General features: G+C 39.3%; 1 protein-coding gene across 1 annotated transcript in view; it reads right to left on the reverse strand.

Annotated features, from left to right (window-relative positions):
- Positions 1 to 12,878, reverse strand: part of LOC123768131 (TWiK family of potassium channels protein 18) — a 22,730-nt gene extending 9,852 nt beyond the window's left edge. Inside the window, exons 1-2 of the mRNA XM_045758471.2 lie at positions 11,642 to 12,878; positions 9,185 to 9,512 (exon numbers count right to left, since the gene is read on the reverse strand). Coding sequence (XP_045614427.1) covers positions 9,185 to 9,512; positions 11,642 to 11,791 — 478 coding nt within the window. The 5' untranslated portion in view covers positions 11,792 to 12,878. The remainder of the gene's footprint in view (positions 1 to 9,184; positions 9,513 to 11,641) is intronic.
- Between the last annotated feature and the right edge of the window lie 7,094 nt (positions 12,879 to 19,972).

A 19,972-nucleotide genomic window follows, 5' to 3' on the forward strand; every position in this document is an offset into this window, starting at 1 on the left:
GGTTGGCTGTATATGTTTACCTCAGCTTTTATAAATATATAACGAACATATTTAACCACGAATGTAAATTGAAACCAGCAGATGGCAGCAGAGAAGTAGACACTTGCGAAGCATTATACATCAAACCAACCAACTATCAACAGTCAACTATCAACAGTCAACTATCAACAACCAACTATCAACAGCCAATTATCAACAGTCAACTAACACCAAATTACACTCTGCCATCTTGCAGAACTCGACGAAACATACAATATACCGCCATCATGGCAACACAGAACATGGGGTTGTAGTTTTAGATTTAGTGTCCATGTAGCACGGGCTATGGTGAGCCCATAAGAACATGGGGTTAGTTGTAATGGGCATATGGGCCCCTTAAGTGAGGTGCTTCACCTTCACCTCATTCTCGGCTGTATACCCGGCAGCAATAACTCCTCATAATTACGGGTTATTCATGCCCGTGCCACCGCATGGGTGGCTTAATCTTCATCGATCAATCCTTGTAACGAATTAAACTCTGCTTTTGATAAACTTAACGAAACGCATCTCTTTGCGTCCGGCTGAATAAAATTGTAAAAATAACATTGGAAAGTTATTTTTTTTTAACTTCCTTCTCAAGTTAAGAAAAACATAAAAATAGAGTATATTCGCCCTAGAAACTGTGATCTGACTCTTTCTGGTATATGCCTACGTGGTACTTCCCCTTTCGTCACTGGTAATTTCCCCACCAGGTACTGGTACTTTCTCATCACATTACAAGTACTTCCATTACCTGCAAGGGTAATTTTCTCATCCGATATTGATACTTTCGTCTCCTTATATAGACACTTTCCTCCCAACCTAGTACTTCCCCTTCTCAATGCTAGAACACTCTCACATAACCCCTAGATACCTATCCGTGCCAGAAAATCGTATCTGTCATCTCAAGCGAGGCATCTGTCATCTCACGCGAGGCATCATATACCAGCCATAACGCTAGTTACTGCCAAGAGTCATCAGGCATCTTACAAAACCCGTACATCTTTCCTTAATCATAGCGGATTTGTTTACTCCAGGCTAGGGCCACGCAGCCTAATGATAGCTCGTGGGCGGAAGAGTAACTGTGCCAATTTTAAATGACCAGAAGATTTTTAGCAAGCGCCTTGGGGAAATTTAATGCCAGGAGGATAAAAAAATGGGACTCAATCCTTGGCCAGTGCCAAGGAGTACCGCCCAGCTGTGACTGGGGAGACTCGCTCCACGAGCCCTGTGTTTTGATAAAGTGTTTCCTGAGATTTGTGGCTTGTTTCTGTTGATGGGAGTACGTGCGTGGTAGTGGGGGGGGGGAGGTGGGTGGGTGTGTGTGTGTGTGTGTGTGTGTGTGTGTGTGTGTGTGTGTGTGTGTGTGTGTGTGTGTGTGTGTGTGTGTGTGTGTGTGTGTGTGTGTCCTTGTCTAGTTGTGCTTGCGGGGGCTGAGCTTCGGCTCTTTGGTCCCGCTTCTCAATTATCAATCAACTGGTGTGTGTGGGGGGGGGAGAAGGGTGGAGGGCTTCAGGGCCTGTGAGAAACCAAGTTGGTTGAGCTCCTTGGTTCTATCTCTCAATCTTCGATTGACTGGTGAATAGTTGCCGAGCCAATTGAGCTCTGTCATGCCAACATTCGACGCAGGCAATAAAAGGTTCCCATTAATCCCACATGACATCCACAAACCCATTCACCAACCACTAACGATACCTATAACAAACCACTAAGATTTCCACACTTACATGAATCTCACATACCACAAATAGCAGTTACTCAAAAAATTACCCCTAACGAATTCCACGAAACATTAAGCAAGCTTCTAGTCGTGCAAGGAACAAAACTGGCTTCAAGACAGCGTCACTTGGACGCAAATATAAGACGTCGGGGTGCGCAACGTCGTAACTACAACAGAGGTTCAGTGACAAACATTCAGACCATCCCCAACGCAAAAAACAAAACCAGTCCTTGCTCGTCTGATCGCCACGCTGTCAGGCCACTCAGTACCTCACTTCATCATCACACCACTCTAAACTACATTTGTACAAATATATACATTTAGTTACTGTGTTTATCGTCACTAAAACGAACGTAGCGATAAAGCGTTTACACATTCAATTGGTTCAGCACTTCAGACACTTGACTCTTTATCTCTATGGCACATTAGGCTACAGGTTTTAGTCCTTGTCATGTTAGCCCACTATGCTAATAGAGGCTATGCCAACCCCTAGATCATTTTCTTTTTATATTCAACGGGTCTTCTTCCATCCTCCTCAATCCTCATTACCTTGGCTCCTTGTCTTGCTGTCAGCTCGAGTAAGGACACGTTGCCAACCGTCTATCTTACACAATGGAGGATTTGTCGGCCACACATGGGAAAAACACAAGCTAACGCGCTCACACACTTAACTTTGGCAGTTATTAACCTACATCTGAAAGTCACTTATTGTAACTTTAATGAAGGCTTACCAGAAATGCTGTTAAGACATGACCACCCCTTTGTAGTTTACTCTGTTATCCGCTTACAGGAGAGTAAAGCACGTAATTTTATGGCTCTGGCATATTTTTACCTGCCTGTATACATGTATTCCTGTTTGTATATATATACATGCTTGTATGTATACGTGTTTATGTGTATGGCTATCACTACTAAGAGACACTTTCACACCCGTCTGCACATGGTATACTAGTAGTTCACTTAATATCCTTCTCTATATTCCCAAAATTAACGCCCCTACGTTACACATTCCAATAACTCTATGATATATATAAGTATACTCACTTAACTCCACACACATTCCAAGATAAGACTTCAACACTTTTATACACAACACACACACACACACACATTCTTACACACGCGGACAATCACCAATCCCATTATGCAAGATAAAAATAGGCTAGAATAGCCTGGTCCAACCTAGCCAAGCGCGCAAGCCCGAAAACGCTGAATTAGTCAATGAGAATTTCTCTCTTGTGTCCCTGTCGCTTATGCAGGCGTGGACATGACGAAATTTACACTTATTTACAATATGCCTGGAGTTTTAATTTGGTTTGGCGCTGGGTTTCAGGCCTATCAACCGCAGGAATGATAGGCCTGACACACACACACACACACAGTTGAGTTACAGTGTAATAGGTCCACATTTAATATAATAAAAATCATATTTTCTCTAACAACTATGTTAATTAGTACTAACCAGTAACCGTGTCTGATTTATATTAAACTCCTTCACGCAAGAAACTAGTTCACAAATTTAATTAACTTCTTAACTATTTTTTGTGAATTTTACCGAAGCATTGAAAATATGTGAATGGAGAAACCTTCTTGAGCCCAAAAATGTTGTCAGAGCATCATGGAGGATTGTAAAGAGTGGATAAAACTATGCTTGATTTGCAAGTATATTTTTTGTAAGGTGTTGAGAAAAAATGATAATATTGGGTTAATTCAGATCCGAAATAATTCTGTATATGTTCTATTATACAGAATTATACATATACAGTGTGTGGGTAATCTGTGTGGATAATATGTGCATAATTAATGTTATAGTTTCAGGTGATGAGCTGGAGGAGGAAGAGAAAGAAGTGAGAGAGAGAGAGAGAGAGAGAGGGAGACAGAGAGAGAGAGAGAGAGAGAGAGAGAGAGAGAGAGAGAGAGAGAGAGAGAGAGAGAGAGAGAGAGAGAGAGAGAGAGAGAGAGAGAGAGAGAGAGAGAGAGAGAGAGAGAGAGAGAGAGAGAAGTGAGAGGTTGTGGATGGATGAGGTAGAGACGAAGGGGCAGCTTGCAAATGCCCGGCTGTGTCTGTCTATCTAGCAAGAGCTATTTAGGGCTAATGGCCTGTCTATCTGTCTCTCCCCTCTCCCCCCTTCCCGTTGTTGTGAGGGACGCTGCTTATTACCTTCTTGCTAACGCATGTTGCGGCCGTTGTCATTGGCTGTACAGCCTCGGTCTCTCAATAACATCACACTCCGTAAAAAAATGCAACTGTTTAGCCTTACCAGAAATGTACCAACCCAAGCAACCCACCTAACTTATCGAGTCAGAGAAAACTTCAACATTTTTTTTTCAGCTGCAGCAATATAAAATCTACATTTTTACCTAAATTTACATAATTCTACATATGACCTTATCTACGGTGCTCACAATTTATGAAAACGTTGCGAATTTTCATCTTGAATTTATTCTGAAATCAGACTTTTTATTGCTAGATACTGTATGTGTATTATTATTATTATTATTATTATTATTATTATTATTATTATTATAAGGTTGGCAGTGAAAGGGGGAGGAGAATGGGTAAGCAAGAATAATTTCAAGGTGGGGCAGGGGGTGGTTGAAGGGATTTAGGGGGTGGTTGAAAGGATTTAGGGGGTGGTTGAAGGGATTTAGGGGGTGGTTGAAGGGATTTAGGGGGTGGTTGAAGGGATTTAGGGGGTGGTTGAAGGTATTCAGGGAGTGGTTGAAGGGATTTAGGGGGTGGTTGAAGGGATTCAGGGGGTGGTTGAAGGGATTCAGGGGGTGGTTGAAGGGAAGGCAGGGGACTCTTGAAGAGAGAACAAAGGGAAATGGGTGCTTAAAGGGAGAGCAGGAAAGGGGGAGGGGGAGGGTGGGTGGCAGTGGTTGACAACGAAATATAACCCTACAGGTAATGTATTAATAGGATAGAGGGCCCCGTTTTGGCAGGGAGGATCGGTATTAAAATTCTTGAAAGGGAGATGGGTTATAGATGTTGTGCTTGTGGTGGGGCAGTGTCCCCCTTACTCGAGGGAGAGTTGTGGACGCCGGGAAAGTTAGGCTAGGCGTACAGTGGGATAGGCTAGGCGTACAGTGGGATACAGTGGGATAGGCTAGGCGTACAGTGGGATGAATAAAATGGAGAGAGGGATATACAAAGAAGGAAATGTATGTACAGTAAGAGATAGAGAACATAAGAATGAAGGTAACTGCATAAGGCATACGAGGCAGCTCCTATTTATATCTACGCAAGCTTATTCATATATATATATATGTCTAACCTACGCTTGACACAACCAAGGGATCCCACCTCCATTATGTTACGCGGCAATTGGTTCCACAAATCAACAACCTCTGTTACTGAACCAGTATTTACCCAAATTTAGAGGAGAGTGAAACAAATACATGTCAAACAAGAGAAATGTCCGGATTCTCGTTTACTTACAAGAACAACAAATTAAGATTGACAGCTCCGTTTTTATCTGTTAAAATAACTGTTACGCATTCCAGCGTGTTAATTAGTTACTAAAATTAAAATTACATGCAGATGGTTAGATATTTGTATTTCTTTGTTTCATATAGTTACTCACACATATACGTCCTCAATTTGAATTGTTTTGTTTTTGAAGAGAACAGCCCAAAACGACAAACGTGGAGAAAACCACGTTTTCTAAACGTGGTTTTATCTGTAAACCGGATATTTCCCGTCATGGTGCCCCGATGCCGGGGACAAGAAACTTATTAACTTTAACAAGCTCCCCTTAGACTAACCTTCCTCAGAATGCAACCCCACAACAGTTACCTAACTCCAGGGTATCTATTTATTGTTGGGTAAATATATATATAGATAGATCGGGTGAAAAGAACTGTGCCCAGGCGCTTCGCTCTATCTGGAAATCGAATCTCAATTCTTTTATTTTCAGATTTGTGGGCTCGATGTGCTAATTTTCAACATCATTGTGACATCCTGTCTGCTAACACAAGTCATATACGAAAATGGGAATATTTCAACTCCTTGGCAAAGATTATTATTATTATTAACATCTTTATTGACAAAATTAGTTACAATTTTGGCAAAGATCGCTTTACGTGACATTGTTTATAAATTAGATATGACGTTCTATGTCGTTCTGTCCGTCAGTGGTATAATCTTAGAAATGATATCTTACTCTCTCTATATATCTCTATATATCTCTCTTTATCTCTATATCTATCTATCTCTGCACAACTTGCCTAAACATGCAAGAGAAGTTATACAACCTTAGAACACTTTCCCACCAGGAGATTCGAACCCTAGCCAGCACAGAAGCCTTACAGCAACTGGCATAAAGGCGTACCAGTTATGCCAGTTGCTGTAAGGCTTCTGTGCTGGCTAGGGTTCGAATCTCCTGGTGGGAAAGTGTTCTAAGGTTCTATATATCTCTATATCTCTAACTGCTAAACTAGTTAACCTGTCCTCGTCCCCACCCACATAGACTTGTTCGACTGAAGACATATTGTTAAGTTCCTCTTTAGTAAATACAAAGATAAAAATATTTATTATAAATACTACTCATCTCTTCGTCATTATCCGTTACCTGACCTGTCTCAGTTTTTAATGGACCTATACTTTCCTTGGAGATTTACAGGAAATGTGGCATTTCCTGGAAGCACCTGGGAGAAAGGTGGGGCGGCCGTGCCAGGGCCCGGGTTTCAGTAGGTCGAGGTGGGCCTTGTCACTTGCCACCCACCTCAAGACCCTTGTAGATTTATTTGTTTATTTGTAAATATATCACCACAAAATAGAACACGAAACCATGGATTTAAACAGGATAAGTATAAATCCAGGAGACCTGGGAAAATATTAGTTTGGAAATAGAGTGGTTGATCTATGGCACAAATTACCGGGTAACATAATGGACGTGTGATCCCTTGATAGTTTCAAGCGTAGGTTAGACATATATATGAGTGAGTTTGAGTGAATGTAAATACGCGCTGCCTCGCAGCTGGCTCTAAAGCAACAACAAAGGGCCAATAGTTTGTTTCCTTAATTATTATGGTCTTATGTACGACTGTTTACACATTGCTTTGGTGGTTTGTTTACCAGGCTTTTCAGTTTGGTATTGAGCTTAAGACCCCATTAACAGCGAGTTAATTATAACCACCGCAACAGTTTACTGTTATCTAGCAAATTAGGTAAGATTACAAATATTGAAGTTCTTGCGAGGCAGGATCAAGTATAACATTTGGGGTTTAAGGCTCATGCTCGGTGATGATATGGAAAATTTGTTTACTGAGAATTATATAAAATATATATAAATGTAATACTTTCCCCTGTATTTTAATGTAAATTTATTCTCCAATTTTTGTAAATCGTTTATAGGTAAATAAGTATAACATTCAGTTTTTTTTTAAAGATCATGTTCTGTACTAATGAAACACTTGTTCACTACGAATTGTAATGTATAACTGCCTTGTAAAACTTATGTATATGTGATTTATATTATATTTTCTTAAATAAAGATAAAAAAAGAAAGATTACTGTTACAAAATATGCTGTAGTCATGAACATTGGTTGAACATCAACAGGGTTGTTGATTTGAGAAACCAATTACCGCGTAACATAATAGAAGTAGGAGCCCTGGATTGTTTCAAGCGTAGATTAGACATATATATAAATAGGGTTTGGTGCATAAAACCAACTCAATTACGGGCTCACCATAGCCCGTGCTACATGAACATTTTGTTCTGAATAGCTAAATCTAAAACAACAACAACAAGCATATAAATAGGAGCTACCTAGAGGCGCCTGATAGCTGGGTGGACAGCGCTTCGGTTTCGTAGTCCTGAGGTTCCGGCTCGGTAGAGGATCGAACAAATGGGCAAAATGTTTCTTTCACCCTGATGCCCCCGTTATATAGCAGTAAATAGGTACCTGGGAGTTAGACAGCTGCTACGGGCTGCTTCCTGGGGTGGGGGTGGGGGGTTGTAACAAAAAGGAGGCCTGGTCGAGGACCGGGCCGCGGGGACGCTAAGCCCCGAAATCATCTTAAGATAACCTCAAGGTAACCTCGAATAGGTCAATAGGCCTTCTGCAGTTACCTTGATTCTTATGTTCTTATAATCGTGGAGTAATGTAAGGTAATTATAAGGAGAAAGTGGAGTAAGTTAACTCAGTGTACATACAGCAAGCAGCGTTGTATACCTCTGTGTATATAATAATAATAATTTGTATTTATATAAAGTACATTTAAAACACGGCACACAGTATCCGTAAGTGTACAATTAATGTAGATTATATAAAGCCACTAATTCTCAGAGCGTTCACGCATATCACTTGTGTTGCTCCCAGCTGTAAACGTATCCAGAATGCATGTATTCACTCAGTCAAAAGCCTATTTTTGGGGAAACATTAATTAAATCAAGACATCAGAGCGCAGCCTACGAGATCCAATCAAGACTACACAACATTATATTTTTAAGTCTTGATTTAGATCCAGCTACTTGGAACACAATTGTTAAGTCTAATGTTGACCAGACCACACACTAGAAAATGAAGGGACGACGACGTTTCGGTCCGTCCTGGACCATTCTCAAGTCGATTGTCAAATACACGTCAAACACGTCTTTAAGTCAAATACACGTCTCCTTATATCAGTGAACCATATTCATGGGACAGTAAAATAAATTTAGCTGGAAAATTAACTTGTCATTTCCCCGGTGGCAACTCGGCACAAAGCCTAATGATCGCTATCTCGTTATCGAACAATTTGAACTTGATAGTTTAAACTATTTCTACCATCTATTACGGGTTACTCAAGGGAGTCACCAATCCATACAGTACACATAATCATTATACATTACAATTAAAAGCATTACAGTCCCCCATATACCAACACAAAATAGAGCAAAAAATTGGAGAATGTTAAATTCAGAGACGATTCGGGTAAAATATTCATTTGGAAATAGGGGTTGTTGATTTATAGACCAACCTAACAGCTAACACAATACTGTTTATTGGCTTGAAGCGTAGGTTAGACATATATCTGACCAAATTCATATTTATATAAAATATAAATATATTTTATATAAATATGAATTGGGGTGGGTATAAATAGGAGCTGCCTCGTATAAGACAATATAATCCTTCTACTCTTTCAAGATTGATGATTGATAAAGATTAAGCTACCCAAGAGGTGGCACGGGCATGAATAGCCCGTAACTGTTTCAAGTACTCTTATGTTCTAATATAGTGGAAGCCTCGTGACGAGGAAAAAGAGACGGGAGACATCTCCCGTCACGCAGGGTGCAGTCGCACCTCCACAGATCTCCAGTAGCATCTATTGATACTGGTAATGGCTCAAAAGGGCCAACACTTCCGGGCTATTCATGCCCGTGCCACCTTTTGGGTGGCTTAATCTTCATCAATCATCAATCAATCAATCTAGGAAAAAGACACTGGGAACCTACCGATGGTAGTGTACACACTCAGAGAGTACATGAGAGCTGCGCTGAACGACCACGCCTCCTGAGGGTGGACACCTCGATACCCTTTGATCTTGACTAGCGATACCACGTCTCCTTGGTACTCCCGTAGGGCGTTTGCCATCTCCCTCCTCCACTGGGCCTCCTCCAAGATGTTGAGTCGGAGGGTGACGTTCCAGAGACGTGCCACCATGGACTCCCGGAGGTCAAATGCCTCTTCCTCGGGGCCTGTGTCTCCATTGTTTCCCTCGATAGCGCGGAAGGCGAAGGCTCCCATGATATTGTAAGCAACGACCAGCCCGCACACGCCCACCTAAAGAGATTGAAAACACGTGTAATACAAGAGGGAAATATGTGATTGCATGAAGTCACTAGTACGCGTAGCGATTGCCCGAAACGCTGCGCGTACTAGGCTTTACAAAAATATAAACACCATGCTATGTACCCTAACAAACCCAATGTATTTTATTGTACATATATAAATAAATAAATAAATGTGTGAAACAAGTGGGAACACACAAAACAAGTTACAAAATCGCGAGAAACAAGTGGGAAACGCATGATAAACAAGTGGAAAACAAGTGAGAAACACGTGTAAAATAAGCGGGAAACACATGTAAAACGAGTGGAAAACACGAGTAAAACAAATGAGAAACACGTGTACAACAAGTGGGAAATACGTGTAAAACAAACGGAAAACACGTGGAAAATAAATAGTAAATATGTGTAAAACAATCAGGATACACGTGTAAACCAAGTGGGAATCATGTAAAATAAATGAGAAATCCATAAAACAAATGGGAAAAAAGTGGGAAACGTGTGTAATACAAAATGGGCAACATAGAAGTTTTCCTCTTTATAATACACAAAAAGGTTGATATTAAACAAAGTCAACGATGTTCTCTACAGGTGTAATACAACAGTAAGGGTGATGGTTTCCTCTACACTGTAATACAACAGGGTGACTGTTTTCTATTGTGATACAATTGTGAGGGTGACGGTGTTTTCTAGTGTAATACAATAGTGAGGGTGACGGTGTTCTCTATTGTGATACAATAGTGAGGGTGACAGTGTTTTCTAGTGTAATATAATAGGGAGGGTGATAGGGTGGTCTCGTACGTTTATGATTAGGTTTTAAAGGTTTGATTTTTAACAGAGTGACAAATTAAGATGACGGCCTGATTTTTCACGAGCCCATGCTTACAGCATCCTTATCCTACAAACGTTATAGTTTATATAGCAATATGTGAATGTAATGCACGAATTGTGGACTTTTGCACACCTCACGGGAAAAAAAACAAAATTAATTATTGAATGCTGAACAAAAAATTATAGCAAAACTCAAAGCAAATTTTCCCTAGGTCTAGTATGGTACATGTATGTACTAAATTAGATCTAAGATTGAGTAAATTAGATCTAAGATTGAGTAAATTAGATCTAAGATTGAGTAAATTAGATCTAAGATTGAGTAAATTAGATCTAAGATTGAGTAAATTAGATCTAAGATTGAGTAAATTAGATCTAAGATTGAGTAAATTAGATCTAAGATTGAGTAAATTAGATCTAAGATTGAGTAAATTAGATCTAAGATTGAGTAAATTAGATCTAAGATTGAGTAAATTAGATCTAAGATTGAGTAAATTAGATCTAAGATTGAGTAAATTAGACCAAAGATTGATTGTTTAGGGCAAGGACTGGTTAGGCTCATTATGTCCTCAGTATACCAGTAACATGAAGCCTTTTTAGTGTGCAACAATTCATACTTCGTACAACCAATCCACAGATATAAAAAGAGGAAGGGAACTATCATAAGATTACGACTAAATAGCACTTGGAAGGGATCAGGCTAAGGATTTGGGATGGAAAAGAAGGGGGGAGGCCTATTGGCCCTTTGGAGACACTGTCAATTAACATTGGTCAATAGACCTTCTGCAGTTTCCTTAATTCTTACAAACAGAACGAAGTATGAACTGCTGTACGCTCAAAAAAAGATTCTCGTTTTGAGCTGTAGATTAACTGTTTAGGTTCAGATAATGATGCCTGGCAATTTTCCCTTATTCTCTGAACTTATTAAGAAACTATAAGTGCTCTCTTACCAATTCTATCATTAATTTTCCTATTCTACTCTTGCCTTCGATTGATTGATTGATGAAGATTAAGCCACTCAAGAGGTGGCACGGGCATGAATAGCCCGTAACCCTTGCCTTCACCTACGCGAGTCCTTTAAACGGAGAACGGAGCCCTGGACCCCCTCTCTACGCACACACAGCACCGCTCCTGTGCCAGGTAAGTCCACTACGGGCTCACCATAGCCCGTGCTACTTGCCCCGCTTCTATGCCAGGTAAGCTACGGGCTCACCATAGCCCGTGCTACTTGGAACTTGTTCAGGGTAGCTGAATCTAAAACAACAACAACAGGAGCCCTGGAGCTTGGCCTCTCACCTGTGTGAATAGGAAGGCAATGAGGCGTCGACACAGGTCCTTGATCAGGTGCCTGAAGGTGGAGGTGGCCCGTTGGACGTCGGACCCGTCGCGACGCAGAGCCCTCTGCTGATGGCGGTCGTACACCATCCTGGCGTACGCCGTCTGCATGATGCCGCTCAATATAGTCTCACAGCCACCAAGTTACCGTAATGGAAGCGTTATACATTACGATTTGCTTCTCGTGGCAGTTCCCTTCCCCCTTGCAACTCATGACTTTTTAAGCGTCATGTAATCATGATGATTATGTGTAGGGCTTCGTTGATTGGTGTCAGGTCTATTGCAACATCTGCAACAGCTTCCCAAGTCGTCATCCTCCTATACACATCTTGGCTCAACATCTCTCAACACCAATATAAACACTAATGCCATAATTCTAATAATCTTGTATTTCTCCTCCCCACACGTGGCTATTTTACATATATTTAATATATATATATATATATGTTAAAATAGGGTGAATATACCCATTACAAAATTCAACTTTTGCGTTCTAGTATAACACAATTTCAAGTAATATTAAAAAATTTTCCTTCGATTTATTTCTTCACACACACACCACGAGTTAGCACCAATACATAACTTGGAAGGGATGAGCATAACTTATTCAGCTCCATCACCTTGAAATACCACAAGAATTGTAACTTATGATCACTACGAATACTCACAATCTTGGGCATCACTGGCATATTTAAACTGCATTGACTAGATAATTGCACCATTCGCATTGTAATTGACCTTTAACACCATAATCGACAGATCACATAAGGTGTACAGATTTTTGAAACACTTGCGCTATGGCCGTGCCGCTACGGCCATTTTGCGACGAACTATAGTTGAAAGTACGTGTATTATGGAGGGGAAATGTCCGCCGGGCACCGCTGTACTTCCACAGGCGCGTCCTGGGAGTGGTTATGTCTGCTGGTGCGGGTTGTGGCCTGTACGGCGGCCACCTGCCCACTGGCCCGTCCACCCGGCCCACGCCAGCCATAACTAGCCCCGCCTACCTGTTTCACCCACCCATATAGTTCATCACCTTCTACCCATCCACCAGGCTGTTATCGTCTATTATCCACCAGGCTGCTATCGTCTATTATCCACCAGGCTGCTATCGTCTATTATCCACCAGGCTGCTATCGTCTGCCATCCATCAGGCTGCAACCGTCAACCATCCACCAGGCTGCTACCGTCTACCATCCACCAGGCTACTACCGTCTACCATTCATCAGGCTACTACCGCCTACAATCCACCAGGCTCCTCACAGGGAACTGGTCGAATCGTTCATAACCATTTCAAATGACGTTGGTGTGGGCAAAAAAAAACAATTCGTTCGCTGACAATTTTGTATATACATATGCGCTGACTTGTGTTCGCTGCTGTTCCCGTCTTCCAAGACAATAAAATGACCAAAAACGAGGCAATAGAAGATGATAATAAATCAAGAATAAGTTAAGAATATTAATAAATAGATGGCATATAATCTTATAATTAGCGCATGATTTTAAATAATATGTGTTAGGTTTTTTTAATTTATCCTCGTATAATTTAATGAATAAAATGTTTTTGTGCCTTGACATCTTTATATTATGATATAAAGATGTACATAAAGGCAACACAAGAAATCTTTATATTATGAAAATCATCAACATATTTACATTAAAATCAGTGTGCATATAATGGAGGCTGACTTGAATTTAGCGCACAGTTTGGACTACTGTATTTGTTAGTTAGTTTAGTTCATTTATTACGCACCTCATACCCATCTTGTGGGCGGTAGTGGAAAGAGTTACAGAGGCACATAATGGGCTCATTTAGCTCACAATTCATTTAGCTAAGCAAGTTACAGTCTACATGGAACTTGTTCCGAGTAGCTGAATCTATAACAACAGCAAGAGAAAGCGCCAAGCCAATACGACTGTATAGCACTTGGAAGGGAATTACATTCACTGGCTTCCTGTCCCTAACAAAACAAATTAATTATTATGCGTGTGAAATTCTGTTAACCGACCATATGCTAATTATTATGTTAACCGACCATATGCTAATTATTATGTTAACCGACCATATGATAATTATTATGTTAACCGACCATATGATAATTATTATGTTAACCGACCATATGATAGAACATGTTAAGAGACCATATGAAGGCTCTGGTACACAGTGGGCTTCAGCTTCATCCAATAGCTAATATTATTATAACTTTGTATTCAATAAAGTTGATTCCTAATTAAATTTAACAATAAACTCGTTAAATAAACGAGTATTTAGGGTCAAGCTTCAGGTGAACTGGTGTAGGATAACGATGTCTTAGCTTGCAGTTTCGTTAGACATCATCCACCATTCCTTATAATGAACCCCTAGTCTTAATTTTAAGAAGAAAAAACTAGACAGCGTATGTAGCAACCATATTAGCAATAATGTCGCAGCCACACCACATTCCAAGAAATTCTATTGCCAACAAAGGTTCCCAATAATCCCACATGCACTAATTACATCAATATATGTTTCCAAGAAAACGTACTACAAATGATAATCTGCAGCAACCCCAATTACCATTAGAACCTATCTTTTTCAGGCGTTTCACGAACTACTAATAACATCCACCAGGAGCCAAGGAGTTTCCCATCAACCAAATTACGAGCAGCCTGGAGCCAGAATACCATATAATGCTTTGAAATTACTGGCGGTTTTGGCCTCCACCACCTTCTTACTTAACTTGTTCCAACCGTCTACCAATGTTTGCAGGAGTGAACTTTTTTCTTTGGGGGGGGGGGTCCATGTTTTCATCAAATTTTGTTTCTCCTCAGTAGACAAAAATTGAAGTTCTTGCATGGCAGGATCAGGTATAACGTTTGGGGTATAAGGTTCATGGTATGTGATATGAAAAATTGGTTTACTGAGTATTATATAAACTATATGTAATGTATTATTTTCCTCTGTAAATTGATGTATTTATGTTCTTTATATTGTATATTATTTAATAAAGAGAGTGAACTTTCTGATGTTTTTATGGCAGCTTTGTTTCCATAGTGTGAACCTATATCCTCTTGTTCTTGAAGTTGCAGTTTTCAAAAGTTCTTTATCAATTTTGTCGATTCCTGTTACTATTTTGCACGGATTAATCACATCACCTATTTTTCTTACATCTTCTAGTGTTGACATATTTAACATCTCCTTATAGCTCTTGCTCTTTAATTCCATAAGCCATTTAGTTGCATACATGTGCACCTTTTCCAATTTATTGATATGCTTCTTGAGATATGGGCACCATACAACCGCCGCATTTTCCAATTTTGCTCTAACAAAGGTCATGAGCTTTAGTATTTCAACTTCCATGTATTTAAAAACAATTTTGAAATTGGAAAGTATAGCATAGGCTCCTCACACAATGTTCTTTATGTGGTCCTCAGGTAATAGTTTTCTATCTAGAATCACCCTTAGATCTCTATCTTTATCAGAAATTTGTAAAGTTTATTTACATAATTTGTCTGTGTTTGGTCTATTTTCTTCTATTCCAAATTTCATAACATGGAATGTTCTAAGTCTCTAGCCTCACATGGTGTGGGTGGATAAGTATATGATACTTTAAGTAAAAAAAATTTAAGTTTTATATTTTAAATTTTTTAATTAATATTAAGAATATATAAAGGATTACACAGTCTGAGACAAGAGCTACCTAATGATATTAGCATATAAGATCAACGGCCTACACTGGCAAGAATTGGAAACATTATATGACGATATCATGAACTATAGATAAACAAAAGTAATTGCAGAACTCAAGTAACCTAATATCAGAAGTTACGAGGTGACAATAGCTTTGAGCTACCTCATCCCTTTGTGTATTTATACCTCAATAAACTTATTTCAATTTAAATACCACCAGTACCTTATCATAAGCTACGGGATTTGCAGAATCAGTGTTTAAAGGGAATTTGGGAGTAATAATACAGCTGATGCCATCTGTCGGCAGAAGAGAACACTATCAACTGGCTGGTCAACAGTGGCCATAAGATACAGCTTACGCCATCTGTTGACATCAAATTACACTTATAACAAAATTACCCCACGAAATACCACTAACGCCATCTAGTTTTTTTCCAACGCACTATAAATAGCCAAACAGCAACCCATAAGGTGGGTTGTTGTGCTCGGGTAGGAGGTTCCAAGCTCCGCCCACAGATGGTATGGGGTGCATAATAAATGGCATACCATTGGTAGAAAGAATGTCAACAAACTTTGTTGACATTCACACAACAGCCAATCACAGGAAGGGATCAGCTAAAGGCTCCATCCACTGAATAAATCATCTTTATTCAGCACACCATCCTTGCTTATGACATTCTGCTTCAACTTTAATCTACCTAAAAAGTGAAATTTAAGTATTTAAAAATATTAATATAGTGATAATTAAATACTACAGGATGTAACGGGTGTTACAGAAACATGGGCTGGCTACCTAACTTGGGACGTTATTATTGGGGGTTGCCTTGACACAAATAATGATACGCTGCTCTGCCCTCTTATTCAAGTAAATTATTCAGTTAGATGGATATTTCTGTCAGGTGCAAAACAGAAATCGTTGTTCTTTTTCACAACAACCTTGTTGTTGTGCACAAGGACCTATTTCTTAGTTTAAATTTTATTCATAAAAGAGTGTTGGTATTCCCCGCAACAGCCAATCACAGGAAGGCATTTCTGGAAGCTCGGCCTCCTTATGGACTCAGCACATCGCTCTAGCTCACGGGAGACATCTCCCGTCACGCAGGGTGCAGTCGCACCTCCACAGATCTACAGTATCATCTACTGATACTGGTTATGACTCAAAAGGGCCACCACTTACGGGCTATTCATGCCCGTGCCACCTTTTGGATGGCTTAATCTTCATCAATTGTGTGGGAGACATCTCCCGTCACGCAGGGTGCAGTCGCACCTCCACAGATCTCCAGTATCATCTTTTGATACTGGTAATGGCTCAAAAGGCCCACCACTTACAGGCTATTCATGCCCGTGCCACCTTTTGAGTGGCTTAATCATCAATCAATACTAATTAGCCCAACCACTTGGGCTGGACGGTAGAGTGACGGTTTCGCTTCCTCATCATTCTTCCTTCCCACCACCTTCTCCAAACCCTTTGAACATCGGACTTCATCTCTTGTATATAAAAAATATGAATTTTTGAATTACTATTAAATTACTTAAAAAATCACAGGAAGGCATCAGGTAAAGGTTCTACCAACTTAATAAATAATTTTTGTTCAGCACAATAGCCCTGCTGATGACTTTCTGCTTCAACTTTATTCTACCCAAAAAGTTAAGTTTTAATTATTTAAATGTCTTAATAAAGTGTTAATTAAATATTGCAGGATATAACAGGTGTTATAGGAAAATGGCCTCTGGCTACCTAACTTATGACGTCATCAGTGGGGGTTACCTAGACACAAATAAAATCGATGATATAAAGCTCCGCCCTCATATTGGGCTATATTATTCAGTTAGATGGAAATTTCTATTAGGAACAAAACAAAGAAGTTGTTGTACAAAAAGACGTATTTCTTAGTTTGCATTTCATTCATTGAAGAGTGTTGACATTCCCTGCAACAGCCAATCACAGGAAGGTATTTGCCGAAGCTCCGCCTCCTCTTTGAAGTTATCAGGCGCGTCAGTACACCGATGTAGCTCATGGCTTGTTGTTTCATCTTTTGTAATTGGAATAGGAATAAAAATAGGAATTTTTCAAATTACTATAATAGTTAAATATATGAGATAAAATGTTAGACAGAATCTACCGTGACAATACTACTCCAAGACATTCCAGAGTCTGCCCTCCGTAATCTTCCAGCACCAAGATTCATTCACAGCCCTTTGGGGAGACATGTATACGCAGATAGACGGAATAGCCATAGGTTTTATATTTTTAATACAACAAAAAATGAATTATTATTATGCTTCGACTATTTCTGAGGCCCATCAGTAAGCCCAGGGAAATTTATTTCCCTAACCAACTCTTTCTCCTAACACAAGGAGAATTCAACCAACTCTTTCTCCTAACTCAAGAAGAATTCAAGCCACTCTTTCTCCTAATAGCACGTAGCATTTTGATGTATACTCTACCTAAGGCCAAAATTCGTCGTGCTAGAAATTTATTTCCCTAAATAAATAAACATTATTATTTGATTGACTCAATGAAGTCCATGAAGGCGAGACCAGCTGTGAACGCTCGCTAGCGCACAAGTACATGAGCGCCCAAAATACTTAAACACAAAAGACATGTACAGACAGGCGTGTGGCTTCTGACTTTGTTTATATTAATTAATATTACATGTTAGGCTTTTACTTTTAATACTTATTAATATATACAAGTATAACTATCACAGTAAATGCAATAGGAATCTTGACTATGTTCGATTATTGAAAACTACACAGTTCAATAATCAAGAATTGTGTAGTTTCGAAGCTCGTAAATTGTTTAATAAAGGTAAACAAATCGGCCATAATTATTTAAAGATGTATATGTTTAGTAAGTCCAAGGCTCGTAAGACTACCCTTGTCGGAAGCCGATACCCAACTCTTCCTGCTAATAGCAAGTCGCATTTTGACGTATACTTTGCTTAAGGCCAAAATTCGTCGTACTAAAAATGAAAGAGGCTCACAAAAGTGACATACTGACCCGTTTTCTGTTGTGGGTCCTCTGGAAAGGTTAAGATACGGTTACTTTAGTACGAGTTTCATGACGTTTGGGAAACCTTAGTTTCAACCGAGAATGACTAATTGGACTAATCAGCCATTCACACAGAAGCTGCTGACATTGAGTGGTCCTCATTGACTTTGATGAAGGAATATCATCAATTCCCAAAGACACTCACGTAAATAAATGTTAGTATTCAGCTCTGTCTTTCAACGACTGCCATCACAATCCATGTGGATTTCGGGCAGTTTGAAGCACTGCAATTTAAGATATTTCGATATCGCTGTTTTTTTTAAGGTCCTACATTTTGTTATGAAAAATACTTACAACTGCAATGTGATAAATTTATTATTCAATACAAATTTACACAAAATTTACGAAAAATTTCATAACATTTACAATGTTGAATATACAAATATGTAATATAAATATATATGTATATACCTTTATTAAATATACCTAATTAATTAATTAGGTATAATTAGCAACAGATTAATTATACCTAATTAACCTATTATATAATATAATAGGGTAATTAATTATACCTAAGGTATACCTAATCATACCTAATGCTATACCTTATAGCAACGGATTAATTAAATAGAAAATAATGTACAATAAAACAAATCATAAATTAATTTGGTTTTGGTAACATTATTCTTTAATTTAATTTTATCTAATATTATTAGTTAATCAAAATTAAATGCTAGACAAATTTTTTTGGTTCAGCATTAGTTAGCTACGCTCTACAAGTGCATTGAAAACCAATTCACAAGCATCTTTGAGAAATAAATTATCAAACGAGTGACTAACAACCACTTAAGTAGCCTTGGATGGTACTTGGTAGAGCCAAGTACAACCTTCCAGTGGTTCCTGGATGGTAGCCTTCCAGTGGGTATATAATTTGTAAAATATACAAATTTTGTGTAAATTTGTATTGGATGGTAAGACTCCAATAGTTTTCCAGTTGGTATTGGACGGTAAGAATCCAATACCTTCCAGTGGGTGTTAGATGGTAAGAATCTCTGCTCAAAGCCAAGAGGCGATAGCTTCTTCATTCAGTGCCTCCAGTCTGAGCTGTTCTTTAGTAGGCTTGATGTCAGGTACGCAAAAGAGCTGGGGATCGATGTCCTGGAACTTGTATAAGCTGTCTATAATCTCTCGGATTCTCCGCTGTTGGAAAAATATAGTTAAAATAAATATAAATTAAAGCAGTGTAATTGTGCTTGTCAAAGCAATGATAAGGTATGAACAAATCCACAAGGGATTCGAACCTATGTCCTAGAGCATCCCAGACTCTGCCTTAAACGATCGAGCTACATGGTAAAAAGAATTGCAACCAGAAGTTTTACTCAACTTACTTGGATCCTGCAGCCTCTCCGAGACACAAACTAGGATTTTACACAATTCCCCCATTCACTGGAGCTATGTCAATAGACCGTTCTACCTCTTCGCCCTTACTTCATTACACACAGAAATCACAATAGCATGATACATCAAATGAACTGCCATGTCTTAGTTCAGTCGATTAAGGCAGCGTCTGGGATGCTCTCGGACGTAGGTTCGAATCCTTGTCACGGCCCTTGTGGATTTGTTCATT

The sequence above is a fragment of the Procambarus clarkii genome, chromosome 59 (genome assembly GCF_040958095.1).
Source record: "Procambarus clarkii isolate CNS0578487 chromosome 59, FALCON_Pclarkii_2.0, whole genome shotgun sequence".
NCBI lineage: Eukaryota > Metazoa > Arthropoda > Malacostraca > Decapoda > Cambaridae > Procambarus > Procambarus clarkii.